The sequence below is a fragment of the Bactrocera dorsalis genome, chromosome 2, assembly GCF_023373825.1.
Source record: "Bactrocera dorsalis isolate Fly_Bdor chromosome 2, ASM2337382v1, whole genome shotgun sequence".
In the NCBI taxonomy this organism is placed as follows: Eukaryota; Metazoa; Arthropoda; class Insecta; order Diptera; family Tephritidae; genus Bactrocera; species Bactrocera dorsalis.
In genome coordinates this window covers 4889221-4916701 of record NC_064304.1, presented here as the reverse complement: position 1 = coordinate 4916701, position 27481 = coordinate 4889221, and the positions used below count along the sequence as shown (strand labels likewise).

Genomic DNA, 27481 nt, shown 5'->3' with positions numbered 1-27481 from the left:
ATTATTTTAAATTTTTTGGGGGGTTTTTATTTATTATAAATACTTTTAGTCTAAGCTCATAGTAGCAAGAGGCAAGTCAATGCATCCCAACGTTGCCTGTTTCTTTCGGTATCGGTATGCTGTCTTATTCATTTAGCTTCATTCGCTTAAACAAATAAATAAAAACTTCACTCAGATAGAGTTTTTATAAATTTTTTTATTTATAAAATCAATTGAATTGCTTATAATTTTTTTGTGCGCTTCTTTGTGTTTGCATAAGATTTTACTATTATTTAGCATCATCAAATTGAATTATCTATTCGCATGTTACAAACTACACTGTATCCTGTATCTGTTTTCTTCGTCCGATCTATACAAATAGCTTCATGCTAAATTATGTCATAGGCATTAATCATTAATTGCTTATTTATTAATTTTCGCTTTTATGCAAATTATTTCCATAATATTTACTTCTCCGCTACGTAATCTACGATTATTTGCTTGAGTGTTTCGCTCGGTGGACGCCGATTATCTTCATTTGCCATTTTCCGTATTTTTATATAATTCTATCTACTTACATATATGTATGTATCTACCGTGATTTACACCTAAACATCGTTATTGGTATCTGCTTTGAGTGTTTTGTGAATGTAGTTTGATTTGAGTTATTTTCGCCGAATAATTTGTATGTCACATGGCTCGTCTGTTATTTGATTTTCGTTTACTTGGTAATTAAGAAATTGATGTGAAGTTCACCCAGCCACCAACAGGTGCCAAGGAATATGTAGCAATTGGTCAAGGGTAATGTAACACTTTCATTTTTGTTGGGCTCGAATCGTTGAAAACAAATAAACTGATTGATTGCAAATCGTGGGTATTAAAAGTTTGAGCAAATCTTATATACTATGGTCATTGGCTCAAGCGATTCTTTTTAGTCCAAACTCTATTCCAAAATAACTTTTAGGTATTACTTCTAGTAAGTTTTCAGTTTGTTCTCAATGACCAATATTACACAAGTCCTTTATCATTTGATCCGTTGGTCTATGAGCGCTGCCAGTTTTTTTCTGCGTAGGTCGTAGTTTCCGTAGAGTCGAGAATATTGCTGCATCTAGCGTATCAATTGAGGAAGACCCAAATCAGTCTCTCACGTGTTGGATATCTCTGTTACGTTTTTGTGGTGAATTTTGCGAAAAATCTTGGCCTACAATCTGACAAGATCCAATTTACGCAAGAACTGAAGCCGCTTGACCACCAGAATCGTCGTATGTTCGTAAATTGAACTGAGCAAAATGATCCGGATTTTCACTAAAGGCTCATTTCGGGCTAAATGGCTTCGTCGATGAGCAAAATTGCGTTATTAGTCAGACAGCAATCCTCACGTACTCCATGAGTCAGTTATTGTGAATGGGAATCGCTACCGCTGATAACCGAATGCTTTTGGCCTGAATTAGATGATATGGACTTGGACAATATGTGGTTCCAACAGGACGGCGCCACAAACCACATAGCGAATTTCACAATCGATTTATTGAAAACCAAGTGTGTAAACCTGTTATCTCACGAAATGGCCAGGCAATTTCCTTTTCATGCGATTTGACGTCGGTAGCTTATTTTCTGTGCGGCTACGTCAAGTCTATGGTCTATGCCAACAAGCCAGCGCCGATTGATGGACTTCGTATTCGATTTATGCTTAAAAAACGTCCAGAATTGGGATCACCGTCTGGACTTCTGCAAGCGTGCCCGCGGATCTGTACAAGAAGTCGAGTTTTAATTAATTTTTTTACTGTATTTTCCTAAAACATGTATAAATATACTCTGAAAATTGCAAAACAATCGATATTGTAGATTTTTTTTTTTTAATTCTTAAAAATTGATGTTTTTAGGCCGCGCTAGATGTGCCCCTTAAGAAAATCTTAAGCTAAAAAGTATACTAACTGCGCAGTTGTTGTCAAGTATGAGCAGAGACAATGTCATTTATAGTATTGTTGCTAGTTAGATCTATTGAACAGAAATTATTCAACAAAAGTTACCCTTTGCCGTAGAGAGGAATTTCAAGAACTTTATTGTGTTTCTGAAAGCTTAACGTTGCTTCAAAGAATAGAGATATTAATTAATATATGTTTTATAACATATGAATCAAGATGCCATCATTAAATCGATTAAGTCGTGACAGAAACAATTAGTACTATATGCAACTACTTATTTATATGAGTACCCACATACATACTTACATATGTATAATTTGAATCATGCTTGCTTCTGATTTTTAATATGTGGTATACTCGTATATATTTACATAACCCTAATTCCTTGAAGATTAAAGTACAAATGTAATTGTATTGCATTTAATAAATTTCTGCATATTTATATAAGTAAATATGTACATATGTATACATATGTATAATAATTATTGTTTTTTCTCTCTTCTAATCGATGCTTTGTATTGCACATATGTATGTATGTACATTATATTAAGGTTTGTGTGTAAAGAGAATATAACTAGTTTTACATAAAGTAAAGTGACTGCTGATTTAAGAATACTACAAAAAACATTCATATGTACATTTCTCTATTATGTATGCAAGTATGTACATAAATACTTGTATGAGTTCGTCGTCGTGTCATTGCATTTACTCATTCATCGAACTGCAAATAGTCAGCGGTAAAATTTGTAGCTTATTATTGTTATCGGCGCCAAGGAAACGCAGAGTGCACATGTCGTCATCTTTATACAATAGTGTTGCTAGGCAAGGCTGTACAGAATCCCGAAGTGTTATTGCTCTTACTAACCAGAGATCAATGTTCTCAGCATAACTTCAGTATCTCAAAGCAAAAAACAAATACGCAGAACTGGAACCAGATGAGAATAGATTTTTTTAGCGCTTATTTTGATATTGTTTGTCATTGGAAGATGCCCAAATGTAATAGATCTTTTAAGTTTGTTGAATTTTTTTTTTTAAGAGTACCCGAACACCTATTTACAGCATATATTGGTAGAAATATGTTTGTATGACATTCATATCTCGAAACCCGAAATTCGCTTCGTTGCAAGCATTTAGCGCTGCCAGTCAATACACCTGAACGTCTACTCAACCATGGTTTTGTAATTACATCGACCTCTTGGGATCGCAAGATTCCGCATCACCTCACCGGCGAACATAAAACCAACATCACGATGGCTACAGTTGCACTTGCAACCTGTACGTGCAACAAAACCGAGTAGCCAAGGTAAGCACAGAAAGCGCAGCCACTGCAAACCATTTGAACGAGTTGTGTATTTTTGTTGTTGTACTACACGTTGGACTCTTGACTGCGGTCTGTTGGTTATAGCTGAGCCGAGTTCAATTTAATGGTTCGCTATGAACTGACTCTGCGAACGCGGCATTCCTACCTTGCAGCGCCACTAAGAGCAGCGCCCGAGCTATGGCTCACGTTAATGGCATCTAATGTTTTTGTGGTTTTGCTTTGTACCATTTTTATTTACCGCTATCAGGCATTCAGGTTGGGTGCACACTTCCAATTTTATTGGCAGGCAGGTTGGGCGAGCCGCCACCGCGCCGCAATGATTATTATAATTTTCGCCGTAGTTCGATTACCGCGGATAGGTACATTCATACATTCATACATACGAGTACATACGAACATACAGGAATGAGTATGTACATGCATATGTGCAGAATTATCTGTGCTTGAAAGTTTATATCACCTGTGCTCAGTTTATTATGCTTAGTAAAATGGGCGGAACAAAAATTTTGCTTTTTTGCGCCTTAAGAAATGGATTTTGAATTTTCTGGGGATTTATGTGTGCAGATTTCTATTTATTTGTCTATTCAATCAAATGTATCATAAATATATAAATACTAGCAGTTGTTTTCAATTTGTTTTCACAACAAAGTTTGTCGATGCAAAATATTTGGAATACCAGACTTGAGGAATTAATCAATGGGTTATTTGTATGGCATTATTTGCAATGAAGCAATCGAGAAATAATGCTGTGATCATCTGGTGACAAATTGCCGAGTGTGGCACAGAACCTTAAAATAAATTTTTAACAACGCAAATACCAAGTAGATTCAAAAGTTTATATCCTTTTATTTTATTAATCAACAGTAGTTGTTATCTAGGGCGTGAGGACATTTCCATATTTTCGTGCATACTTTTGTAGTACGATTGGCTTTTGCCTCAAAATAGGCTTCAATTTCTTTTGAACTACAATTTTTGAGCTCGGAAAACAAGAAAACGTTGCAAGGAGCCGAATTCTAAGAATGCAGTGAAAATGGAAACAATTCGTGGTCAAATTAACACAACTTAGGAGTGGTTTTCATTGATCTTAACATGGGATAGCTCGGCACAAAGTCTGGCCTTGTTGCCAGATTTGGAACCCTCGGTCGCCTGCACAGGAGAACGAAGAAGTTTACCCTTCCCTTTCCGCGTTTATGCTCACGGCGCTTTCTTGGTCCGAGTCCGAGACTGTGGCACCCGTGCACTGTAAAGCTGATTTGACAGAAGCACTACAACCACCGCAACCTGCTCCCGTTGCTGTGGAGTTTTGGCCGCTGGCGACACAACTCTTACTTTCGCTCTGTACGCTGGTGGTAGCAACATCGTCTCCCACCGACGTTTGTACCGATATCCCGGTCCGCCTCGTTCCTTTGCTGTCCTCCGTTTCGAGTTTTTGATTCGGGGGTTCTACCCCCAGCGTTTTATACCTACCGCTAAGTACCTAATTTGCAATGGCCGTTATATTACCCATTCACCTACTTCTGAGAATGCATGACATTGTAAACAGGGATACCCATTGCCCAGTCGACACCCGCGCGGAGAAGACAGCTAAGATGAAATTTTGCCGACCTTTATCTAACGAAGTAATAGATTTTAGACACTTGAAAACCCGCCAATATGACTTAAAAATTATTTGCCAACTTTCGTGAAAATATCTTCTCAAATAAAACACTTTTCCCCATAAAAACTTAATTTGGATCGGTCAGTTTATATGGCCGCTATATCTAATATTGGTCCAATCTCGACGGACAAATATGCAGGTTTTTGAGGAGAAAAGTACATTTTTAAATTTTCAACTCGATATCTCAAAACTGAGGCTCTGATTGGTGTATATAAAGACGAACCGACACGACTGTATCGACTCAGGACTTCATGCTTTTCATTTATGTGTATTTTATAAGGTTTCCTTCTGGATTCTAAAAGCGTTCTTTGCGGCAAACTTAATATACCCTGTTCAGGGTATACAAACTCACAAGGAATATTAATCTGCGGTGCCAAAAAAGTGTACATTCGAGATAAGCAATGTCGGCCACTAAGAGGTTAAACAATTTTCTGGCATTTCACTGTTGAAAGCAATAATTTTCTATTTACGATTATTTTTATGATCAGATTGAAATAACTTATATATAATGGATGACCTGGTTAGTGGGGTATTAGTAATGGAAAAAAACATAAAAAAGTAACTTTGAACAACTTTCTTGTGCAACTAAATACTTCGAAGTACGTACACTTTTTACTGATAATGCATTTTTTATGATAATTTGACTTTGATAACCAACATTGCAACACATATTTTATGCGTTAAGTAGTGCATTTACTGCGCTTGGTTTATTGAAAATACAGTTTAGAACAATACAGAATAATATGATATTTTTTCTACTTTCAGATAACACATGATTTTTCAGGAAATCGACTGAATAATGTAAGTACTATTTTATATTTATATATTTTATATTTTATTTATTCTTATTCACATACATTTTTGTAACATTAACATATATATTTATATAAGTATATGTACACATATGTATGCGCATATGTTTGGTTAGTTTTGTGTACAAATTTATTAACATACGTAAGTAATAAATTTTAAATAAATTTGAGCATTCAACACAATTCAACATCAACATAAAGCATAAAGCATAAAAATTGCCATGAAACTAACACAGTTCACAACTTAATTGAATAAAGACATTATTTATGTACATATGTATGTATTATGAATGGATTTACAAATGATTGTCTACAAAGTGCTTACATACATACATATGTACATATGTACTCGTCATGTCATATTTGACACAAATTCTTTAATTTTTTCTGGCACTGCACCTTTTTTGTGTGATTATAGTGCACATTTTATGTTATTATACAGAGTGAGCATGAACATTAGAAAAGTTTATTAAAGAAAATTATCTATACGCATGTCGTTGCATTCTTTAATATCATCAGGGATGCATAAATTTAGGGCTGTTGAAACATCATAAATATAATTTATTTATACATACATACATATATATTTTCATATTTGTTGAATTTCATTAAACAAAATATTAAGCTTATTTATTTTAAGTTAAAAAATAAAATTTTTACCTTGGGTTTGTAGAAAAGTTTTCCTCGCGTTGACAACATCGCGCCAGTCGTTTATTCTTTTCACTGTTTGGCTCCAAGTCGAGATACCAAATGCAGCCAGGTCCCTCTCCACTTGATCTCTCCACAGCGGGGAACTGAATCAAAAATCTTCAAAGCTGGAGTCTGTCATCGATATTCATTTATTGACATATAACCATATTCTACATATGTACGGTAGTACATAATCTCAAATAAAAACCGTTTCATTAAAATATAATTATTTTAGTACTATAGTTTTTCAAGTTGCAATACACAGTTAGTATTGTTATCATTATTGTGATGATTACTATATCCCACAGTCCAGAAAATAAATGATGGGAAATATGAACGACAAAGAAACAGTAAAATTGTGCTCCCTCCTTAGCTGGCCGATTTTTATGAGCATTAAAGCTCATCGGCACACCTGTTTACACTGCATTATATTTGTTTTCGTACATTCATTTGTTGTTTATTACTGCTGCTCAAATAGCACAGTTTCTGAGAAAAAACATGTAATAAATATATTAGTGTATTTGTTTAATTTATCGGTATAAAATGAGAAGCAGTTTTTTTTTGAAGCTTTGAGGAGTGTTTTTTTTTATTATTTTTGGGCTCGATTTTTTACTAGGTAATCTTACTACAACTACATACGTCACTATATAAGTAGTTTGGGGGCATTGACAATGACATCATCTGATGAGGAGAGTGCTTGAGAGAAAGGTTTTGCGGAAGATTAATGGTCCTTTGTGCATTGGCAACGGCGGATACCGTAGTCAATGGAACAATGAGCAATGCGAGATGTACGACGACATTGACATAGTACAGCGAATAAAAAGATAGCGACTGCGCTGGCTAGGTCATGTTGGAGAAGACTCCAGCTTTAAAGGTTTTCGATTCAGTTCCCCACGGTGGAAACAGAGGAAGAGGGAGATTTCCTGTCCGTTGGAGAGATCAGTTGGAAAGGTACCAGACTGTACTTGATATCTCGAATTGGCGCCAGAAAGAAAAAAAACGACTAAATTCAAATCATGGATATCAAAAATTATAGCGATTTTTCGATTTTTTTTAGATAATTTAATATATGTATGTATATTACATATCTTATTTTTTACTAATATGTATATCTTCGAAACTCGTACGTATGTATGTACATATGTATAAAAGTTTGCGCTGACAAGGCAGGATTTCTCGCGTACATGAAATACATACATACATATAGTACATAGACATTTGCTGTACTTACATACATATGTGCACACAGATCTCATCTCCCCTTTGTCTCTAATCGGGTTACACCCACGCTAACTGTAGTAAAGCGTTCATGAATGGAACATAGCATTCCTACAGGAAGCTGACTTATCCTTTACACAACCACATTTTATTGAGATCGTAACGGAATTAGGTTAAACATGAGTAAGCGGATGCCGGTGGGTATGTGTGCTGTGTGCGTGTATGAACAATGCTCATGCAAACCTATAAAACACAGAATCGAAAAAATATACGTACATAAGTGAAAGGATTCTAGGCCAGCAAGGATAGTATATACATAAATATGTATATACTACAAGTCATACATATGTATATTGTAGATACCTACATATGTACATATACATATGTATATACATTTGTATGTGCGTTTATCTCCATGTTCCTCCTTATTTATGTTTGCGGATAAATGTAGAGATTTGTTGCAAATAAAGTTCGAGCACAGATAATAAAGGGTGATTTTTTTAAGAGCTTGATACCTTTTTTTTAAAAAAAAACGCATAAATAATATAATAAACGCAAAATCTCATCGGTTCTTTATTTGAAACGTTAGATTGGTTCATGACATTTACTTTTTGAAGATAATTTCATTTAAATGTTGACCGCGGCTGCGTCTTAGGTGGTCCATTCGGAAAGTCCAATTTTGGGCAACTTTTTCGAGCATTTCGGCCGGAATAGCCCGAATTTCTTCGGAAATGTTGTCTTCCAAAGCTGGAATAGTTGCTGGCTTATTTCTGTAGACTTTAGACTTGACGTAGCCCCACAAAAAATAGTCTAAAGGCGTTAAATCGCATGATCTTGGTGGCCAACTTACGGGTCCATTTCTTGAGATGAATTGTTGTCCGAAGTTTTCCCTCAAAATGGCCATAGAATCGCGAGCTGTGTGGCATGTAGCGCCATCTTGTTGAAACACATGTCAACCAAGTTCAGTTCTTCCATTTTTGGCAACAAAAAGTTTGTTAGCATCGAACGATAGCGATCGCCATTCACCGTAACGTTGCGTCCAACAGCATCTTTGAAAAAATACGGTCCAATGATTCCACCAGCGTACAAACCACACCAAACAGTGCATTTTTCGGGATGCATGGGCAGTTCTTGAACGGCTTCTGGTTGCTCTTCACCCCAATTGCGGCAATTTTGCTTATTTACGTAGCCATTCAACCAGAAATGAGCCTCATCGCTGAACAAAATTTGTCGGACGTAAAGCGCGAAACACATTTCGAACCGAACACTGATTTTGGTAATAAAATTCAATGATTTGCAAGCGTTGCTCGTTAGTAAGTCTATTCATGATGAAATGTCAAAGCATACTGAGCATCTTTCTCTTTGACACCATGTCTTAAATCCCACGTGATCTGTCAAATACTAATGCATGAAAATCCTAACCTCAAAAAAATCACCCGTTATAAGAGACAGCTAAGGCAAAGAACTCTTCAATCACATGCGTTATTTTGCATTTTTTAAATGTAAAAATGGAATTACATTCATTCTCTGAGATAGTTTACTAAAAATATAATATTACTTTTTCTATTACTTCACTAATTCTTTATACCTTTTTATTGACACTTTTTTGATATGTTCCGATTCTTTACCAACAGTAAATTTTCATTCTATATATCTCCTGCATATTTTACCATTTTTCTACACAACATATTTCAAAATTTCTTACACCAATCAACATTAGTGTAGGCGATGTCTTCACTCAGCTGACATCATAACATGAGATGAACATCAAAAACTTGAAATTATATAGAAACTGCTTTCCAATCGATTTAAAATTATGGCTTAGTCTTTTCACACATGCTGTTTCGACGATTTCCGAACTCGCTAGACCTCTAAAGCGTTTTCGCCGACTAACTACCCAGCGTGAAACGTTTTCGTTGTTTTGTATGCCGCCGATCAACGAACGCCATCACTAGCAACGGCCATGTGCAAGTACAATTGTGACCCAATTCCAAGCGCCAAGAATAAACACTTACACACATATAAACCGCCAAGAAATAAAAAAAAAACTAAATTCTAGCTACGCGTCGCTTAAACGTCGATTGAGGCATTTTCACGCGCCGTCAGCAGCAACATAGACATCAACGGCAGCGCCGCTGTGGACCGCACCAGCTAGAAATAAGAATGAGAGTGGCTGAAGTACGCTATGTTTCGCGCTCAGCTGCTCGGTGTGTGTCTGCTTTGCGTTGTCTGTAGGTAAAGAAAAATAAACAAACTTTTAGGCAACGAGGCAAGAATTTTGCAAGCGAATCTCCATTATTCTGCCAGTAAGTCTATTAAAGCAAAACGCGTCTGCATTGCTCTTCCGCTGCATCACAAGCTTTATTTCTAATAAACGATTTCGCGCCTGAGGCTGAGTGCACATTGGAGCGATGATTGAAATAACGCAATATGCATAATTTTGTGGGGTTTCATAATTGCTAAGACTTTTCTAGAAGCTTGACTTTAATTCATTTATGTTAGAAGTGATGTATAAACACCTGAAGTGAAGAAATAAAACTGGTGTCGCAGCACACCGGTTCATTAAGAGCAAATGAAAGTGTGCATCAAAATTTTAGATAATGTCGTTATCCCTACAAATATTGAATAGGACACAGAAATCTGTATAAATGAAAATAACTTTCACCATTCTCACTTATTCTTAATGTTCTACTCTGCGCTTAGCCTTAGCGCGACTGTAGAAAAGCTGTGCGTTGGCTCTGACACGAAGCGCGCCAATTGATTTGGCCGACCTAATAGAATTGTTGTTGCATTGCTGATTTGAATTCAATTAAAGTGCTTCCTGCCGGCACAATCACCGCCATGTATACACACATACACACACACATGATTTGTATGCATATTAAATTGTTTGCTGCCACATTCGCACAATTTTATCATCGTAAGTTACACAATTCGATTTGAATTGCTGCCGATATTTGCACTTATTCTTTGCCACTGACTTACATAGTCGAACATGCAATTGTTTTTGTTGTTGTGGTTGTTGTTTTCGCTTTTATTTTACCCGTTGCTTGCACTACTACATTTATAAGTATGTACTCATTATTACATTATTATTATGACACATTTTCATTTCATGTACGAACGCTTTTGCTTCGACTTCGATCTCCTTTAGCTCTGTAACCATGTACAAGTTGTCTTTCATCCACAATTGCTTACTTGGCTTTGATTTGTTTGTGTGTTTGGTTGGATTTTTGTAATTGCGATTGGCTAATGGATTCAAGTTGTCAGCCTAAGGCACTTGTATGCCGGAAAGGGTAACTTCGTCTATATGAATGATGCTTTTAAGTAACCTGGACTCTATCACTCGACAAATGTGTATATTTTTTCCTATGTTCCTATTTTGGTGAGAAATAATGATATAAAATAATTTTTGTAACAAGATTTTTAGCTTTGAATTATTTGCTTATGCGTTAGTGATTTTAGTTAGAGTTCGTTGATTTTGAATTGTTGCTAATCGAACACACGAAATCTGCAAACGCATAATTTGGTACAATGGGAGTTGAAACATCTACTAATGAAACAGATGGCAGTAATATAACGGCTGATCTATGTAGAGGGACTTTTTCGAGCCAAACATTGTCTATATGGGTATGTAAACAAGCGAAATTGACGAAGAGTAACCTCAAGAGATTTAGTAGCTTCCATTTCATCTAGAAAAAACAACGGTTTGGTGTGATTTGTGGACAAGTGGAATCAACGGTCCATATTTCTTCAAAAACAATTCCCGTGCGAACGTAACCGTCAATGGCGACTATTATCATGATAAAATACTATTTGAAAGCTAAAATTGAAGCTCATGGTCTCGGCGACATTTGGTTTCAACAAGACGGTGTCACTTCCCACACATCGCTTCAGTTAATGGATTTATTGAGAAAACACTTCGGTGAGCAGATAATTTCACATTTTGGGCCGATCGATTGGCTACCAAGATCGTGTTATATCACACCGTTAGACTTTTTCCTGTGAGGATATGTAAAGTCTAAAGCCCAAACGAGTCATCGGATGGATCATCTGAGACGGAGTCGTGGTCAACATTTGAAAGAGATAATTCTCAAAAAAAAAAAACAAATGACAAATAATTTTCTTTCGAATGATAATAAACATTCCCCTTAAATTGGAAAGTTTTTTGCTTCAAAAAAGTAGGGAGCCTCGAAATGGATCTCCCTTTAGTATGTAACGCGAAAGTCAAACATTGCTGGATATATAGGTGTGTAGAACCCTTTTCGGTTAAAATTTTTCAAAATTTCGACCAAATTGGTCTCAATGGAAAGCAATAATTTACATTACATCGATTCGGAGCTATATACATTTGTACTTATGTATATTCCAAAAGATTTATTCTTTAGTAATCGAGCGCTTATGTTTTGCCAATATGCCTCGAAATATTTTAGGCGCCGCGAAATCTTCTTTAAGGCTCGTTGAAGCAATCAAAACGTGTATCTTTCGCAAAGCTTCTACTAAATTTTTATTTTAGGATGTATTGTTTTGGGCGCATGCATACGTACTATATATTCATTTATATTTTATACATATTTACATATATGTACATGTACTCGTATGTATAATCAAAAAACTGTTTTAGCAGCAATTTTAAGTGAACTTTCAACATATGGCAGGAAGCCAAAATGGATTTAATTTAATTTCGCTAACAAACCCAACACTGTCAGACAAATATTTACAACAACAAAAGTGCTCGGTACATATTTATTATAAATAAGAATATTTTAATTCATAAAAATGCCACACTTTTTCCGCACATTGCCAAAACACATGCCATTTAATGTAAATCTTCGGACTTAGAATTGAAATAAATAGCATCTAAATTGTAATCTTTTTGATCAGCCACATGAAAAATCACTTGCCGTAAAACAGGCGCAAGTTTGCACATATCAAGCAAAAGCATTTAGTAAATATACTTATTTAGTATGAACCTAAACATATACTATATAGGATAATACTTGAGTGGAACTAGTGGCTCTGGGGCCATAGTTTCATCATAGTTCATCATCATATAAGAACTTTTACAAAACTTGGGAAGCTGCAAATCATATTTTTTACAAACTATTATTTTAGAAATAAAACTCGCTTCTTTCATATTTTTTAATTTCGGCACAGTATGTCGGCACCTAAAATGCAAAATAGCGTATCATCAAAAAAAAAATAAAAAATCGAAAAACCAAAACTCAAATTTTGTTTCAATTTGTGTAGTTTCTATTAGATCGTCTTTCCTTCGCCTGTAAAATTATGAAAAGTGAAGTTTACGTTATTTTGCATTTTAGCTAACGTGTCCTTAATTCATGTTTTCCCAACAGGGTCGCTTTGTGTGGCATCGAACCACCTAAATTCGAAACTAATTCGCTCTGCTGCGCCGCAAATTTGCCCGTTTAAGTATTTTTAAATAGTCTATGAATAGATTGAAATTAAAAAAAAAAAAAAATAATGAAATTCTCCCTACATATGGATGAGCATATCAATCAGTTGTCTGTCGTTGTGTTGGCGCTGTGCTCTTGCGCCCCATTTGAAATATGAGCATTTCGCCGGGTCCGACTTGGCGCGGTCTGGTAAATTTGTTAAGTGTTGAAAGAATTTTCAAGCATAAAATATTTCTTTAGCTGTTATTTATGCCACAACAGCTCTTAATGTTGGCACAAACTGTTTGTGGCAGCTACAACATGGCCTCTGTGCAACGAATTTAATTTTGGTTTTTGTTAACACAAATATTAATGTCATGAGGAAGTATCCTGTAAATGAAATTAAAATTAGTTTCGAAATTTTCGTGCTACTTTTCTTAAAATTGTATTACCAAACGCTAATTATTATTAGGAGCGTGGAATATGTTATATTATTGTTCTCAGCAATATTTTTATTCTTATACTTTAATATGCTATTGAGCATACTTTATAGTTTTCAAATTCCTAATTCACTAGAAAATAACTTTTATTTATATTGATAGTTATATAAGCTTTCAAAAGAGCATTAAACTTATGGAAAACTATTTAATTTTTTTTTAACTTTAGGTGACGATATAAAGAAATTAATTTGCATGAATTAGACAATAATTTTTCTATTAACTTTCACACGCCGTGACAGCACAAATAAAGCTTTCCATATAAAAAGTTAAATTTTTATTTCCACATTAAAGACTACAAGTATGATATATTTGTGCATATGAATATAAAGCTTAAAAATGTTTAATCACAATTTTTTCCTTATTAATATACACATATGTATGTATGTATGTACATACATTTCTATGTCACATCGTTATATATGTACATATGTAGTTTTAACTTTTGTCAGCAATGTCGAATGACACACGATAAGCATCAGTTCAATAAACAACAGTAATAACAACATAAACATTATTGTTACGAAAACATAATTTATCGACTGATGGTTTCTTCAAGTGTTCGCTCGTATTTTCTTATCGCTCGGCATTAGCAGCGTATAGTATATAGCGTATATGTACATACATACGTACATATGTACATAGTATCACGTGTGAACTATTTTCTTTGGACTATATTTTTATCAGTACATGACAAATGATTTTTGGGTTAGGAATTCCAAATACATTTGCCATAACATTCAATATTTGATTATATTGTCTATTTGGCTGCATATAATTATTTACTTTTTTGAGTAAGACTGAGAAAGAAGAGTTGATTGGGATGAAAATAAATAAAGATCATACATATGTATGTATTTAAAAGTAAAAACTTTACTGTTGTCAACATTAAGATATCTATAGAGTATGATCCTATACTTCAAGATTAAAATACCTATTATTTTACTACTCAATAGAGTTTTTTTGATTTAGTAATATTAGGTTTCAGTGATTCCGCGGTTATTTATTCGAGTTTCAGCAACTTCGATATTGATCTTTAGAGATATTGATTTAAAAGATTTTATACAATAGACTTTATGGGTTCTGGAAAATATTAATTGGTCTTTCATTGTTTTTATTTGATGTTTTGTATACATTGCAATATATGTATGTATGTATATTTATTTAATAAATTTGCTCGAAAAAATGTAATCTTTTCTTGCTTTGACTTGCTATCTCGAAAGGGGTATATTCTTTAATTAACTTACAATAGAAATAATTTCGTTTTACAAATATCAAATAGTATTGAAGATGAAGAAATTATTTTGAAAATTTGTCACACCATATGTCTCGTTATTTGGCCAACTGCCAATCACAATCACCAATTGCTGTGCTATACCCACAACATATGCTGACACACTTGAAAACTTTCGTTCCGGCAATGCAATGGTGCGCGCAAAATTATTATAACGGGTGATTCAAGTAGAGGAACTTTTTTCAATAGTCTTTTTTCGACAGATCACATATGAGCTGTCATATTATTTTTCTTCAGTATTGTTTGGCATTTAATCATGGAATTATTGGATGATATTATACCGAACAAGTGAAATACAGCAGCCGTAGTTAAGAGTATACACGAGAAGACCGTGGAGTGTCGGTTCGGCGCCGTTCCCAGCATCTCGGACTGACGTATGAAACGACTTTCACGTCGAGATCTTAAATTGTAAGCATACAAAAAATACAGTTTGTGCAAGAACTGAAGTCGCTCGATCTTCCTAAGCGACATCGCTTCGCTCCATGGGCTCTTGAAAAGTTTCAAGGAGATCCGACGTTTTCAAACCAAATTTTGTTCAGCGATGAGGCCCTTTTCTGGCTCAATCGGTATTTAAAAACGCAAAATTGCCGCATTTGGGACGAAGAACAACCTAAAGAGATTCAAGAGTTGCCATTTCATCCAGAAAAACAACGGTGCCAATTGTGGACCGCCGAAATCATCGGTTATACGTTATCCCGCCATGATAATCGACAATTTGTTGCCTGAAATTGAAGCTCATACGACATTTTGTTTCAATATCGGATTTATTGAGAGAACACTTCGGTGAGCAGATAATTTCACGTTTTGTGCCGACCGATTAGCGATCAAGATCGTGTGATATCACACGGTTAAACATTTTCCTGTGGGAATATGTAAAGTCGATTCAGGTATTGGAGTAAAACATCACGCGTGTCATTCGCCAGTTACCAGTCCAAATGCTCGAACGAGTCTTCGAATATTGCACTCAACAGGTGAGAGATCTGAGACGTAGCCGTGGCCAACATTCGAAAGAGATAATCTTCAAAAATAAATGCCAAACAATGTTCCATCGAATGATAATAAATATGCATAATTGAATTTGAAGTTTCTGTGTTTTTCTTTTAAAATGTAGAGAACCTCGTAATGAATCACCTTTTAGTTTTCAACAATTATGCGCTTTGTTTCCGACCACCATCTATCAATGGATCTTTATTTCCGGTGTGACTATGCTAAAAATATGCCAAAAATAGTATGGACGCATCTGCACATAGAAAATATTTTTAACTTATACATATTTATAGTTTAAACACGTGCATATGTATAAATGAAAAGTGAGTTTTCCTGCGAAAAATGGTATTTTCAAAACTGTCTATATGTCACATCAAAAACAAGTATATTTCTAATAATTTCGCTATCTAAGGCAATACGGAATTGGTATTGATTCCTGCAAAACCAAATCAAGGTCGCTTGTATTGAGTATGCATTAGTATTATTCTCCAATGCAACAAAATTGTAAATGTTTTCATTGATTTAAATTCGAATCACCTTGAACCATCGGTCTGCACTTGCAATTGTATTCATATATGTATAGGCAGCCATACTCATTTCTAAATTCGCACCTAATAAATAGTTTTTATAGTTATTTATGAATTTGTGAGCACACAAATGGGAAAACTAAATTTTAGTTGTATTTATCCATTATTTCATTCAATTAAATGGTTTCTTTAATAAATGTGTTAGTGGTCTATGCTATTTTTGGAAGACTATTTTATTTAGTCGTAACTACTTGAATCATCGATGCTTTTCTGTCATACATTTGTACATACATACATATAGTATTGTATATTTTTATTTCTTCGCTGCACCCCATAAAAAAGTTTAATTTTTAAATATTCTTTTTTAAGGAATTTTATCTCATTATCTACAACACCTCTAGAATATTGTCCTAAATTTTGTTAAAAGTTGATCCGAGTAATAGTTTCGGAGATACAGCATTGAGAACTTGTGCGCTCGAGGTTAGCTAGGCTAAGTGCGCGGTCTTTAAACGCGTTTTTCTCGAAAGAAGTCGAAGTTGATGTCTGTTGGCAAGATTTCTCGAGAACTACTCAACCGATCTTCATGAAATTTTACACAGGTCTTTAAGATAGCAGTTATCCTGCCAACGCAGGTTCATCTTTTTTCCAAGCGGTCAACAGAAATGGCGTCGCAATGGCCGAGTTTAAAATATTTTTTTTCCAAAAATTTCAGAATTTCTTAGTTATTAGTGTATGTTTGTAACAGAAAAAAATTCTGTTAAAATATTTAATTTTCAAATAAATTCTTAAAAAAGGCTGTTTTTACCAAAGGAACCCCTTAAATTCAACTGACTATTACGTTTTAGTTTGTTCGTACAAATCTTTACAATACTTCGCTCAGAAATTCTGTAAAAGTAGATACATACAATATGTAAACGTTCAGCTATACCAACACAAAGTACCTCCAAAATTGTTTTTTTTTTGTATGAAATGTTTTGAAATTTTCTATTTGTAAAATATTTATTAAAATCACACCGTTTTTAATAGTTGCAAACAAACTTATTTTAATGAACAATTTTCACATTTGAAATGTCACATTTTATTGTTGGCGATGAATCACCACGAGAAACCTCGTCAGCACCACCCACGCAAAGCAACCCCGTTCCCGCGCAAATTACTGTTATGCTAGAAAAAAGCTTACTTGTGCCATACATTTGTTGTCTGCCCCAACAAAAATATTATTAAGAATGCGCAAATTGAAACAAAGAGTAAAGTAAAATTTCCTTCCAAATGACGCCTGTCGGAGCAAAGTAATTGTAACAGTCGCTTTTTGTTGCGACTTTTTCCACTGAGGAAATCAATAAGCAAAGGCCATTCCAAAAAATGCTGTTATTTTGGGTGCGGCAAAGGGCTACTTTGCGCGCTCTCCTCCTCCTTTGGGGATTTGGTAATATGACACTTGGACGACAAACATTGCGGGCGCCGCTGCAAACCAGCTCACGCCAACGAAATCAAATGAGCACAGCACTATATACATACATACAAGCATACTTAATTTGCTATATAAATACGAATTTGTATATAAAAACAAATTATAAAGTGTATATAGATTTGTATGTAGATACATACATACATACATACGTACTATATCGGTTATGCTTTTTGGAGCGCATGGAATTTGTTTATGCTTTGGTCATCAAACGGTGATTAAATAGTGTTAAAAATAGCTGTCAAAATATATACATACATACATGGGAAAAGGAAGTAGAAGAATATAATTAAGTAAATTAGAAACAGACTCGTTATAAATTTAATACGGAAAGACCAAGCTCCGATCAACTTATACATATGTACTAAACATATACATATGTTAGTATGTAGTATAAATTGTCGAGGAACATATCTAGAAAGTCAAAACTTGGTCTTTTTGATTTGATCGCATTACAGTACAAAAAATACAGTTACAAAAACAGTTGACTGTTAATAGAACAATATTTAAGTACTAACTTTTATGAATTCTAGCTCTCATGAATTTTTTGTATACTCTCATTTTTGAGACTAAGAGATATTATTTAATATATTTTCTTATGCCGTGTAAAAATTATCCGAACAAACCATGATTTTATAGTTTTTTTTAGTATTTGCTCATCCAGAATTAGCTTTCAGAGTTCCGGCGTTTTACTAATAGATCCATATTAATTCGTGAACATATCTACCCATATATGTACATACTTACATTGAGACTAAAAAGCATCCGGAAACTGTAACTAAATTCCCCGGGTTAATATTTCAAAAAAAATGTTTCTGAAGTTGGTAGGACTTCCAAAAACGGTCGAGAGATCATTGAAGACATGCCTCGTTCTTGACGGCCTTCGACCGATGAAAATTTTCAAGTGATGAAAATATTAAAAAAGTAAAGAATATGGTGCTTGAAAATAAAAAGTGGTAAAGAGAGGGAAAGAGAACTCGACATAGATATTTTAGGTATGAAACGCGTTCTTACTCGACATGTCCCGATAAAGCTGATTTTGAGATAAAACAAAATTCGCTGAAGAAGTTGAAAGTAATCCCAAAAAGTGCTTCTGAAAAGTGTTTCGAGGACTAGAGAAATCATTGGCATAAGTGTATTACATCTGGTGGGGATTACTCTGAGGACATAAAATTAAATGCTGAGGAACGGTTAAATATTTTTGCGTTTTATTTACAATTTCCGGGTACTTTTTTGTCAAAATGTATGTATACAGTTTTGAAAACAACAATTTGTTTGCAAACATGGGGCCAGCTGCAATTGACCTGTGATTTTAAATAACCTCATAAAACCCGAAGAAAGAGCTTCTTATAATTCTTGTCCACGACGCCGAATTGAGGTTCCTGGATTGTCAACTCTCACGCACTGGTTCGATATTGTCGTTTGAAGGTCTTGTTTGCAGCCGCAAAGCTTTCTTAATTTTCGAAATATTGTGCAATAATGAAGGCACGTTTTTCTATTGAGTAACGCTCCGTTTTTTCTAAGCCCAGACTATCAGCTGTCGATTTTTTTTTTTGTTTAGGGTTGTCAACACTTTCCTACATCAATGACGGCAATTTCAAATCTTGCGTTATTTTAGACACACCCTATATTAACTGTGGTGCGTTTCAACCTTTATCCAGGTAACCTCCCATTGCAAAAGGTCCCGGTGATAAATGAATGAATGCGTATGACTACTAAGTGATGTCTTCTAGAGTTTTTATTTTGCCAAAAGCGCGTTTAATAATTTTGATGAATGTGCTTTCGTGCTTTGTTCTTTCTGAAACTTCTCTCTCTTTACCGTTGCTTTTTATTGCGCGTATTTACCTTTTCTTTTTTCTGTGCGTGATTTGTTTTTGTCTCCTTTGTAAATGATTCGAACGGTTCAACGTTTTCTTGTTGGGTTGGTCAGTGACTCATTACCAGCTATGGATATGGCAGTTATCAGAAATGCTTAGACTTGTTTTAAGGAGGAGCCTCCAAAACACAAAGAGAATTTGCGTACATATCGTAAGCACAATTTTTTTATTGTCTGTTTTGTCTACATATTTACAAGCACACTCTTTGTAGGGAAGATTCGTGCAGGCCATGCCGTTTTTTTGTCGTATATTGATAAATATATGCAATCAGTAAATGGGCATGTACAGGTTGGGTATTTTGCCTTAAACAAATTACTGCTGGCCATAATGCGCAGTTCACTGTAGCTCTAGTGTTAACATTACAGTACAAATTATTGCTAAATCTGTAAAAACTTTTAATAAGCAATTTTTTATTCACCTGTGTATCAAAATTTAAACTCTTCTTCCACTCTATACTTTCAGCATGAGTCGTCCAACGCAGCAACGCACGATGCCACAACAGAAGCCGCCGAAGCAGTACCTTACCGAGCAGGAGGCCATCGCGGCCTCCGAGCTCTTCGATCTCTTCTGCGTCGCAACGACAATGCGTCAGATTTTGGGCTTGCATCGCGACATGTGCGACATACTGGGCTTACGACCCGCCCCGATCAACGAATTCTACCCGATGTTGAAGGCGAAGATTCGTTCGTGGAAAGCGCAGGCGCTATGGAAGAAGTTCGATGCACGTGCGGCGCATCGCGTCTACGCGAAAGGAACAGCGTGCAATGGCACGCATGTGCTAGTCATTGGCGCAGGTCCATGTGGCTTGCGCACCGCCATTGAGGCGCAGTTGTTAGGTGCCAAAGTCGTTGTGCTGGAGAAACGCGATCGCATTACGCGCAACAATGTGCTGCACTTGTGGCCGTTCGTCATTACCGATCTGCGAAATTTGGGTGCAAAGAAATTTTATGGAAAATTTTGTGCCGGTTCCATAGATCACATATCCATTCGGCAATTACAAATCATATTAATGAAGGTTGCGCTGCTGTTGGGTGTCGAGATACATGAGAATGTGTCCTTTGAGCGAACAATTGAGCCGAGTGGCGATGGCTTCGGCTGGCGTGCGGCCGTAACTCCAGCGGATCATGTGGTTTCATATTATGAATTCGATGTTTTAATCGGAGCCGATGGTAAACGTAACACACTGGAAGGATTCAAACGAAAGGAGTTTCGTGGAAAACTAGCTATTGCAATTACAGCCAATTTCATAAATAAGAAAACAGAGGCAGAGGCTAAAGCGGAGGAGATAAGCGGTGTTGCGTTCATATTCAATCAGTCCTTCTTCAAGGAGCTATATGAGAAAACGGGCATCGATTTAGAGAATATCGTCTATTATAAAGACGAGACGCACTACTTTGTTATGACCGCGAAGAAACACAGTCTTATAGACAAAGGTGTTATATTACAGGTGAGGTAGAAATGAACATATTTCGTTTAAAATTAGAAAAGAAAAACTTCCAACTCTTTAGGATTTCTCCGATCCGGCCGAACTGCTCGCCTCGGCCAACGTGAGCGCCGAAAAGTTGCTCGATTATGCGCGTGAAGCTGCCGAATTCTCCACAAAGTACCAAATGCCAAATCTTGAGTTCGCTGTGAATCATTATGGCAAACCCGACGTCGCCATGTTCGATTTCACCTCCATGTTCGCCGCGGAGACATCCTGCCGTGTGATGTTGAGGCACGGCCATCGTTTGTTGCAATGCTTGGTGGGTGACAGTTTGTTGGAGCCCTTCTGGCCCACAGGTTCGGGCTGTGCGCGCGGTTTCCTTTCTAGCATGGATGCTGCGTATGCGACTAAACTTTGGTCTAACCCGCGCAATAGTATTATGGGCGTTGTGGCGCAGCGTGAAAGTATATACAGGTGAAATAAAGTAGTACCAATGGCATTAACTAAATTGAAAAGTCAAATATATAATAAAACTTAAAAATGTTTTCTATTTAGACTACTTAATCAGACCACACCTGAGAATTTACAGCGTGACACAGGTTCTTATACAGTAGATCCTGCCTCAAGGTATCCCAATCTGAATCGCACGGCTGTCAGCCCCTACCAGGTGAAAACGCTCATCGACTCAGATGATCCAAAGGTATTCGAGCAGCCAATAGCCGAAATTATAACAACGCCAGCGTTAGCTGAGGCCCCAGCGTTGTTGCGTAAATCCCGTCGTAGTACAGGTATGTCTTGCTTAAATGGGCGGCAAGTGCACACTGTTAAGATTTCGCTGTATTAACTGTAATGAATGAATAAATACAAACATTTTACTGATTAAAACAATTTTTTGACTTCTTTCTCTTTTGAAAATGAAAAAAATATTCATTCGTTGCATTAATACGTGGTTCATATTCATATCTTTTCATTTCATATCTTTGAAATTATTAATTCTTAATTCTTAAAGATATTGTGCCTGAAGCTTTGCTACATTGGGTTTGTACTCAGCTGCATATGTACGATTTCGTAAAGGAATTACAGGAACCTGCCGACATACTTAAAAATGGAAAATCACTATGCGCCTTAATCAGCCGGTAGCCCATATTATCATTTTGTTATTTAAATGTATTTTGTAAATTTCTGTTTTCATTTGAACAACTCATAGTTTTCGGCCGGACTTAATCGATTACTCAGCAACACGTGACTTAACGCTGGCTGAACGTAATGAAGTTGCTTTCAGAATATTAGAAGCGGAATATCAACTGCCACGCATCATGAGCGGTGAGAAATCTGTAGATCTAGAGAAAGTGGATACACGTCACTGGCTCCACTATTTGAACCAAGTGCGTGAAGTGTTCCGCGGTGAAGTGCCGTATCTGAAACATCCAAAGATGGACATATCAGAGCTGCGCGAAAAATACCGTCTCAACAATGCGCATGCGCAGCCAGACTTCTCGAAATTGTTGCAACTTTCGACCAAGCCGAAATATCCGAAAGCAAAAAGTCCCATTGAGGATATGGTGGACGTGCCGCAAGTGGTGCAACGCCGCTCGGTGCTGGATGAAGAACGTGTGAAACGCGTGCGCAGACATGAGCCGGCTGCAGGCGGCCCAGCAGCAGCCAGTTCGCCACAACAAGGTATGAAAAGCTGCAAAGAAATATCAAAATAGCAAATAAACTGAATTTCTGCATTGCAGGTCAAACCGATACACCACGTCGTGCCAAGAAGAGAAGAAATGTCGAGAAGGCTGCTAATATTGTGAGTACCACAATAGCGGTAATAAAGGATGCTTTTGTAAATTACATTTTCAGACATTGAAAAGTGATCTAAATACAATTTCTGCTATCGAAATTGTCAGTAATAGTATAGCATACATGAAATTGAACTTGAGATGAAGAAGTTTAAGCATATATCCTGAAATCTTAAAAATGAATAAAAATTTCGAAATTTTAATTTTTACCTTTTTCAAATTTTGAATTTTAATGGATAAATTTAATTTGTTAAATGATTTGAATAAATTTAAAATTAATTTTACTAAATAATATAAAATATCAAGTTAATTTTAAAACAAAAAACACTTGAATAAGCACACATATTGGTAGAACATTGAATTAAAAACAAAGTAAAACAATTTGTTAATGCTGTTTTAAGCAGCAAGTCAGGATCACTTTTCAAAACACACAAATAACACGAAAAAGTTACATATTTTCAGTTTTACATACATACAAACATATGTATATCTTATCACATCTGATGATAATTATTTGTAAATTATTCCATTTGAAAAACAAAACATACCGAAACGCTTGTGTATTATTATTTTCATAAGGTTCATATTATGCTAGACCGTCATCAGAGTACATGCATCGTCATAAATGAGCTTTCAGACTTACACTCTGAGGTATTCACCATATATTATTTATGTGCTCTCATGGTTTTTTGCATTTTTCGTACCTCCATTCGTTTTACTAATCTGACTACATTCACACATACAAATGTTTGCTATTGCCTACTCGTTCATCATTGGGGTTTCATTAAAAAAAAAAACGCCATACAAATATTAACCTTTGTATTCATTTACTCACTTTACGTTTTGCGCATATCCTTCCGAAGCAGTTCGTAATCAAACGCCAGGTCCCTTAATGTATTTAATAAGCATATGTATGTATACCCTATTGACCCTCTGCTCAATTTGCCAATTGCTGTTATTACGAATTATTAGGAAGAACGACAAAAGCGCCTACAAGAAATTGAACAAAATCGCCAGGAGCGTATAAGCAAACGTCGACAGCAACGTTATCAACAGACACAGAACTTTTACAAGAGCTTGCAAATGTTGCAAGTCAACACATTGCTGCGTGAAACTGACGATCCAACCGCATTTGAGGACTACTCACTATTCATATATCGTCAACATGCGCCGGAGTTCAATGATCGCGTGAAGGATTTGGAGCGCAAATTGCTGTATCCTGTAAGATAGTCTAAAGTTGTTGTACTTTTCTTGTTTACTGTTGCCTGCCACCATGTTTGATCGCGTGAATGGTGCAAAGCTATTTACATGTTCTAAATGCTCCTGCTAACCTACTTAACACTCGCGGAATGCTGCTGATTTCGAGTGTTGCAATAATCGCCGTTAATCGTTGATAACTAATATGGAATGAATTATCTTGTTAACTAGGATTTTAGAGTTTTGTTAGAGAAATTTTAATAATATGCCGCTTTGATTTTAAATAACACAATCGTTCTTTGCTCAATAGTTAACTGTAAAAGAGTAAAAGAATTAATTTATTTAGTGAGAAAAAGCAGATTTGGCATTAGTTGTGATCTTAAAGTGTATTGAAGTGAGCTATTTAACTGGAAAATCGAGTTTTTTAAATCAGAAAAAAATATAGAAATATACAATAATACTGATATATAATATATGTATATAATATATAAGTATATAATATATCAGTATTCCTGAAATTCATTCTTAATTTGTACTATATAGCATTTGGTCTTCATTATTAATAAACAAGCTTAATTAGATTTGAAAACCCGAAATTTTTTTAAGTAAATTCCTGAATAGATACTTTTCATCGTAAATTTTGAGGTTATTACATCTCTGCTCATTGTTTTACCGTACTACTCCTATTTGTAACTAGTTTACCGTCTTGATATTTAATCAAGTGTAGTACTTTAAGTTGTTGTCGGGATAGATGATTGATTTCTACAACAGCATTCAGGCTTTTAAGGGCGATAGCTATTATAAAAAAAATTTTTAGAACATAATTTTTACCTTGGGTAGTCACAGGGTGTTGGTATGCTGAACACAGTTTAGAGTGATCTCTTCATATAAAATAGTTTTTGACTTAGATAAAGCCACGATTACTTATTGTTTAGGGTATAAAATCTATACATTTCATGTTTTCGGTTTATAATAGAGTTGCTTGTGATAATTTGTATGTGAAGTCATTAAATAGGTTATGTTTATTTGGTTTTATGGGTTTCGTGTAATCGCAACTAACCAAAGAAAGCAACTAATGTACTCGTGTATAATTTGATAAATGTTTTGTTTTCGCTGAGGCCCGTATGTGTTAAATTAATTTTATTTTAAGAAAGTTCTACTGTGCGTGTACCTCTTTTGTTTAATATTAAGCTCCATTTAAATTGTTGTAAAACTTATTTAAAAATATATAATTTTTTATATTGAAATCATGATTTTTTCTTTTTCTCCATAAAAACCTTTTCGACCACCTTTCCTACATTTTACTTTGCTTAAATTCAAAACTGAACACACTCCTTCCCATTTCCACTTCCCTACCTCCGACGAACTGTGAAATTCAATGAAATGCCATGTACAGGATCGCAATCGCGGCGATATACCATCAGCAATGCCACGAAATAATCCGGATGAACAGTTTAGTGATCGCATCAAATCTATGGAGCAACGCATAAGCTCGAAGAATGCTTGTGGCAACGATAAGAAACCCAAAGACTTAATGCGTGCCATTGGCAAGATCGACAGCAATGACTGGAATGTGCGCGAAATCGAAAAGAAAATCGAACAATCAAAACGAACTGAAATACATGGTCCGAAAGGACGTGAAAAGGTGCCGAAATGGAGTAAAGAACAATTTTTGGCTAGACAAAATAAAATGGCAAAACCAACGCGTCAAGAATCTGTAGAGGAGAAGTTCAAAGAGATCGATCAAACCTTAAAGAATTTGGATAAACAGTTAAAGGAGGGTTCCATACTGGAAGTTGGTGAACGCGGCCGCAACAAGGTCGCATCAATTGCTGGGCAATTTGTTAAAAAAGATGATAAAACGAGCGACGAAAAGAATCCTACTCCCGCCGCTGTCAATAGCGCGCCGAAATCCGTGAGTAATGTGCTAGTTGGGTCGACTTTACGGTTAATTTGCACTGAAGACGTTGACGAACAATCACAAGCATCATATGTACGACTTTAGTATTGAAGTTATATTATTTAGTCTATACTGTCGTCGATATTATTATGCCTATGCTTACGTATTGTTTGTTACACTTTTCTTCAGAGGCAGTTCAGTGAAGTCGACCCTTTGGTGATCACTTTGTTTTTGTGTTGCTTGGGTTTTAGTTATTGCTTTCTCGTTTTATTCAACGTTTTTCATTTAATCGATTTTTTTTTATTTGGTAATATTTCTTGTATGTATTATATTAATGCTTCAGAAAGACTTCGAATTTCTTGAAGCAGGATAGTTATATCGAAATGGTTAATGTAGTCTTTGTTGAAACGCCATGCGTTAATGCATTGAGGTTTAAAGGTTCTCTTAATTAGCATTTAAGTTCCGTTCTGAGGTGTTTCGTCTTTCATCTTTTCACATAACTCATACCCATACAAGCACTCACACTCGAATAACATTTGAGCTCACCATTTTTTATCATTAATCATATCGTTAAGTGCTTTTAATATAGTTCTATAAAATTGTATCTAATAATAATCATATTTTTCACCATCCAGAGCGCCAAGGTCGCGTTGGCATTTAAGAAGCAAGCCGCGTCCGAAAAGTGCCACTTCTGCAAACAAATCGTTTACTTAATGGAAAAAATCACCGCCGAAGATCTCGTATTTCATCGTTCGTGTCTGAAGTGTCATCATTGTCATACAAATTTGCGTCTCGGCGGCTATGCATTCGATCGCGACGATCCAAATGGACGCTTCTACTGCACGCAACACTTTAAGCTGCCAGCGAAGGCTATACGTCCTGTAGTCAGAAAACCAGGTCAAAGGGTAAATATTACTCACTTAAATATGCATGCACAAAAATCATTACAATGAAATTGCAGAAGCCAACTCAGCAGCAACAAGCTGCCGCCGCTGCAGCTGCTGCTGTCGACATTACCGTTACAACAGCGGACGCTGCAAGTGGAATCATGCAAACAGACCTACCCAAAACGCCTGATAAACTTCGTGGCCCCGCTGATAGCGTTGTACAGCTCGATTTATTGGATCGCGGTCAAACACCGGAACGTATCGAATTCGAAAATACCGATGCTATGTCCGATGGTGAACCTTCGGAGGAGCATATACTCGATGAGCACGAGTGGTCGGGCAGAAATTTCTTGCCTGAATCTAATCAAGATTCTGAGTCGGATCTCTCCAGTTCCGATGACTCGGATACCGAGTCCGATGCTGATATGTTCGAAGAGGCAAATGACTCACCATTGGCGGCACAAACATTACAATTGGCCACCGATTGGATCGGCAAACAACATTACTCCGATAGTGATGATTCAGATGATTTTTATGATTCGAGTGACGGAATTGCGGGTGAGTTTTCCAAATTCTTAATATTAATCATATAAAGTATTAGTCTATCGCTCGCATTAATTACCGATTACACCC

At 35.8% G+C, this 27481-nt stretch overlaps 1 protein-coding gene across 28 annotated transcripts in view; it reads left to right on the top strand.

Annotated features, from left to right (window-relative positions):
- Positions 1 to 27481, top strand: part of LOC105225857 (F-actin-monooxygenase Mical) — an 88581-nt gene that overhangs the window by 38990 nt on the left and 22110 nt on the right. For 16 of the 28 annotated variants that reach the window (XR_007421566.1, XR_007421552.1, XR_007421565.1 and 13 more), the window contains 11 exons: positions 5648 to 5683; positions 20108 to 21092; positions 21154 to 21545; positions 21627 to 21859; positions 22081 to 22207; positions 22279 to 22751; positions 22811 to 22872; positions 23837 to 24085; positions 25458 to 25976; positions 26597 to 26866; positions 26923 to 27406. Coding sequence is in view for 6 of the 28 variants with exons in the window: in XM_049447620.1 (XP_049303577.1) it covers positions 19920 to 19933; positions 20108 to 21092; positions 21154 to 21545; positions 21627 to 21859; positions 22081 to 22207; positions 22279 to 22751; positions 22811 to 22872; positions 23837 to 24085; positions 25458 to 25976; positions 26597 to 26866; positions 26923 to 27406 (3808 nt within the window). In the remaining 22 variants the exon portion in view is untranslated. Of the gene's footprint in view, positions 1 to 5647; positions 5684 to 19061; positions 19934 to 20107; positions 21093 to 21153; positions 21546 to 21626; positions 21860 to 22080; positions 22208 to 22278; positions 22752 to 22810; positions 22873 to 23443; positions 23809 to 23836; positions 24086 to 25457; positions 25977 to 26596; positions 26867 to 26922; positions 27407 to 27481 lie in introns of those variants that run through there. The other 12 variants (XR_007421572.1, XR_007421571.1, XM_049447620.1 and 9 more) reach the window with 6 other exon arrangements.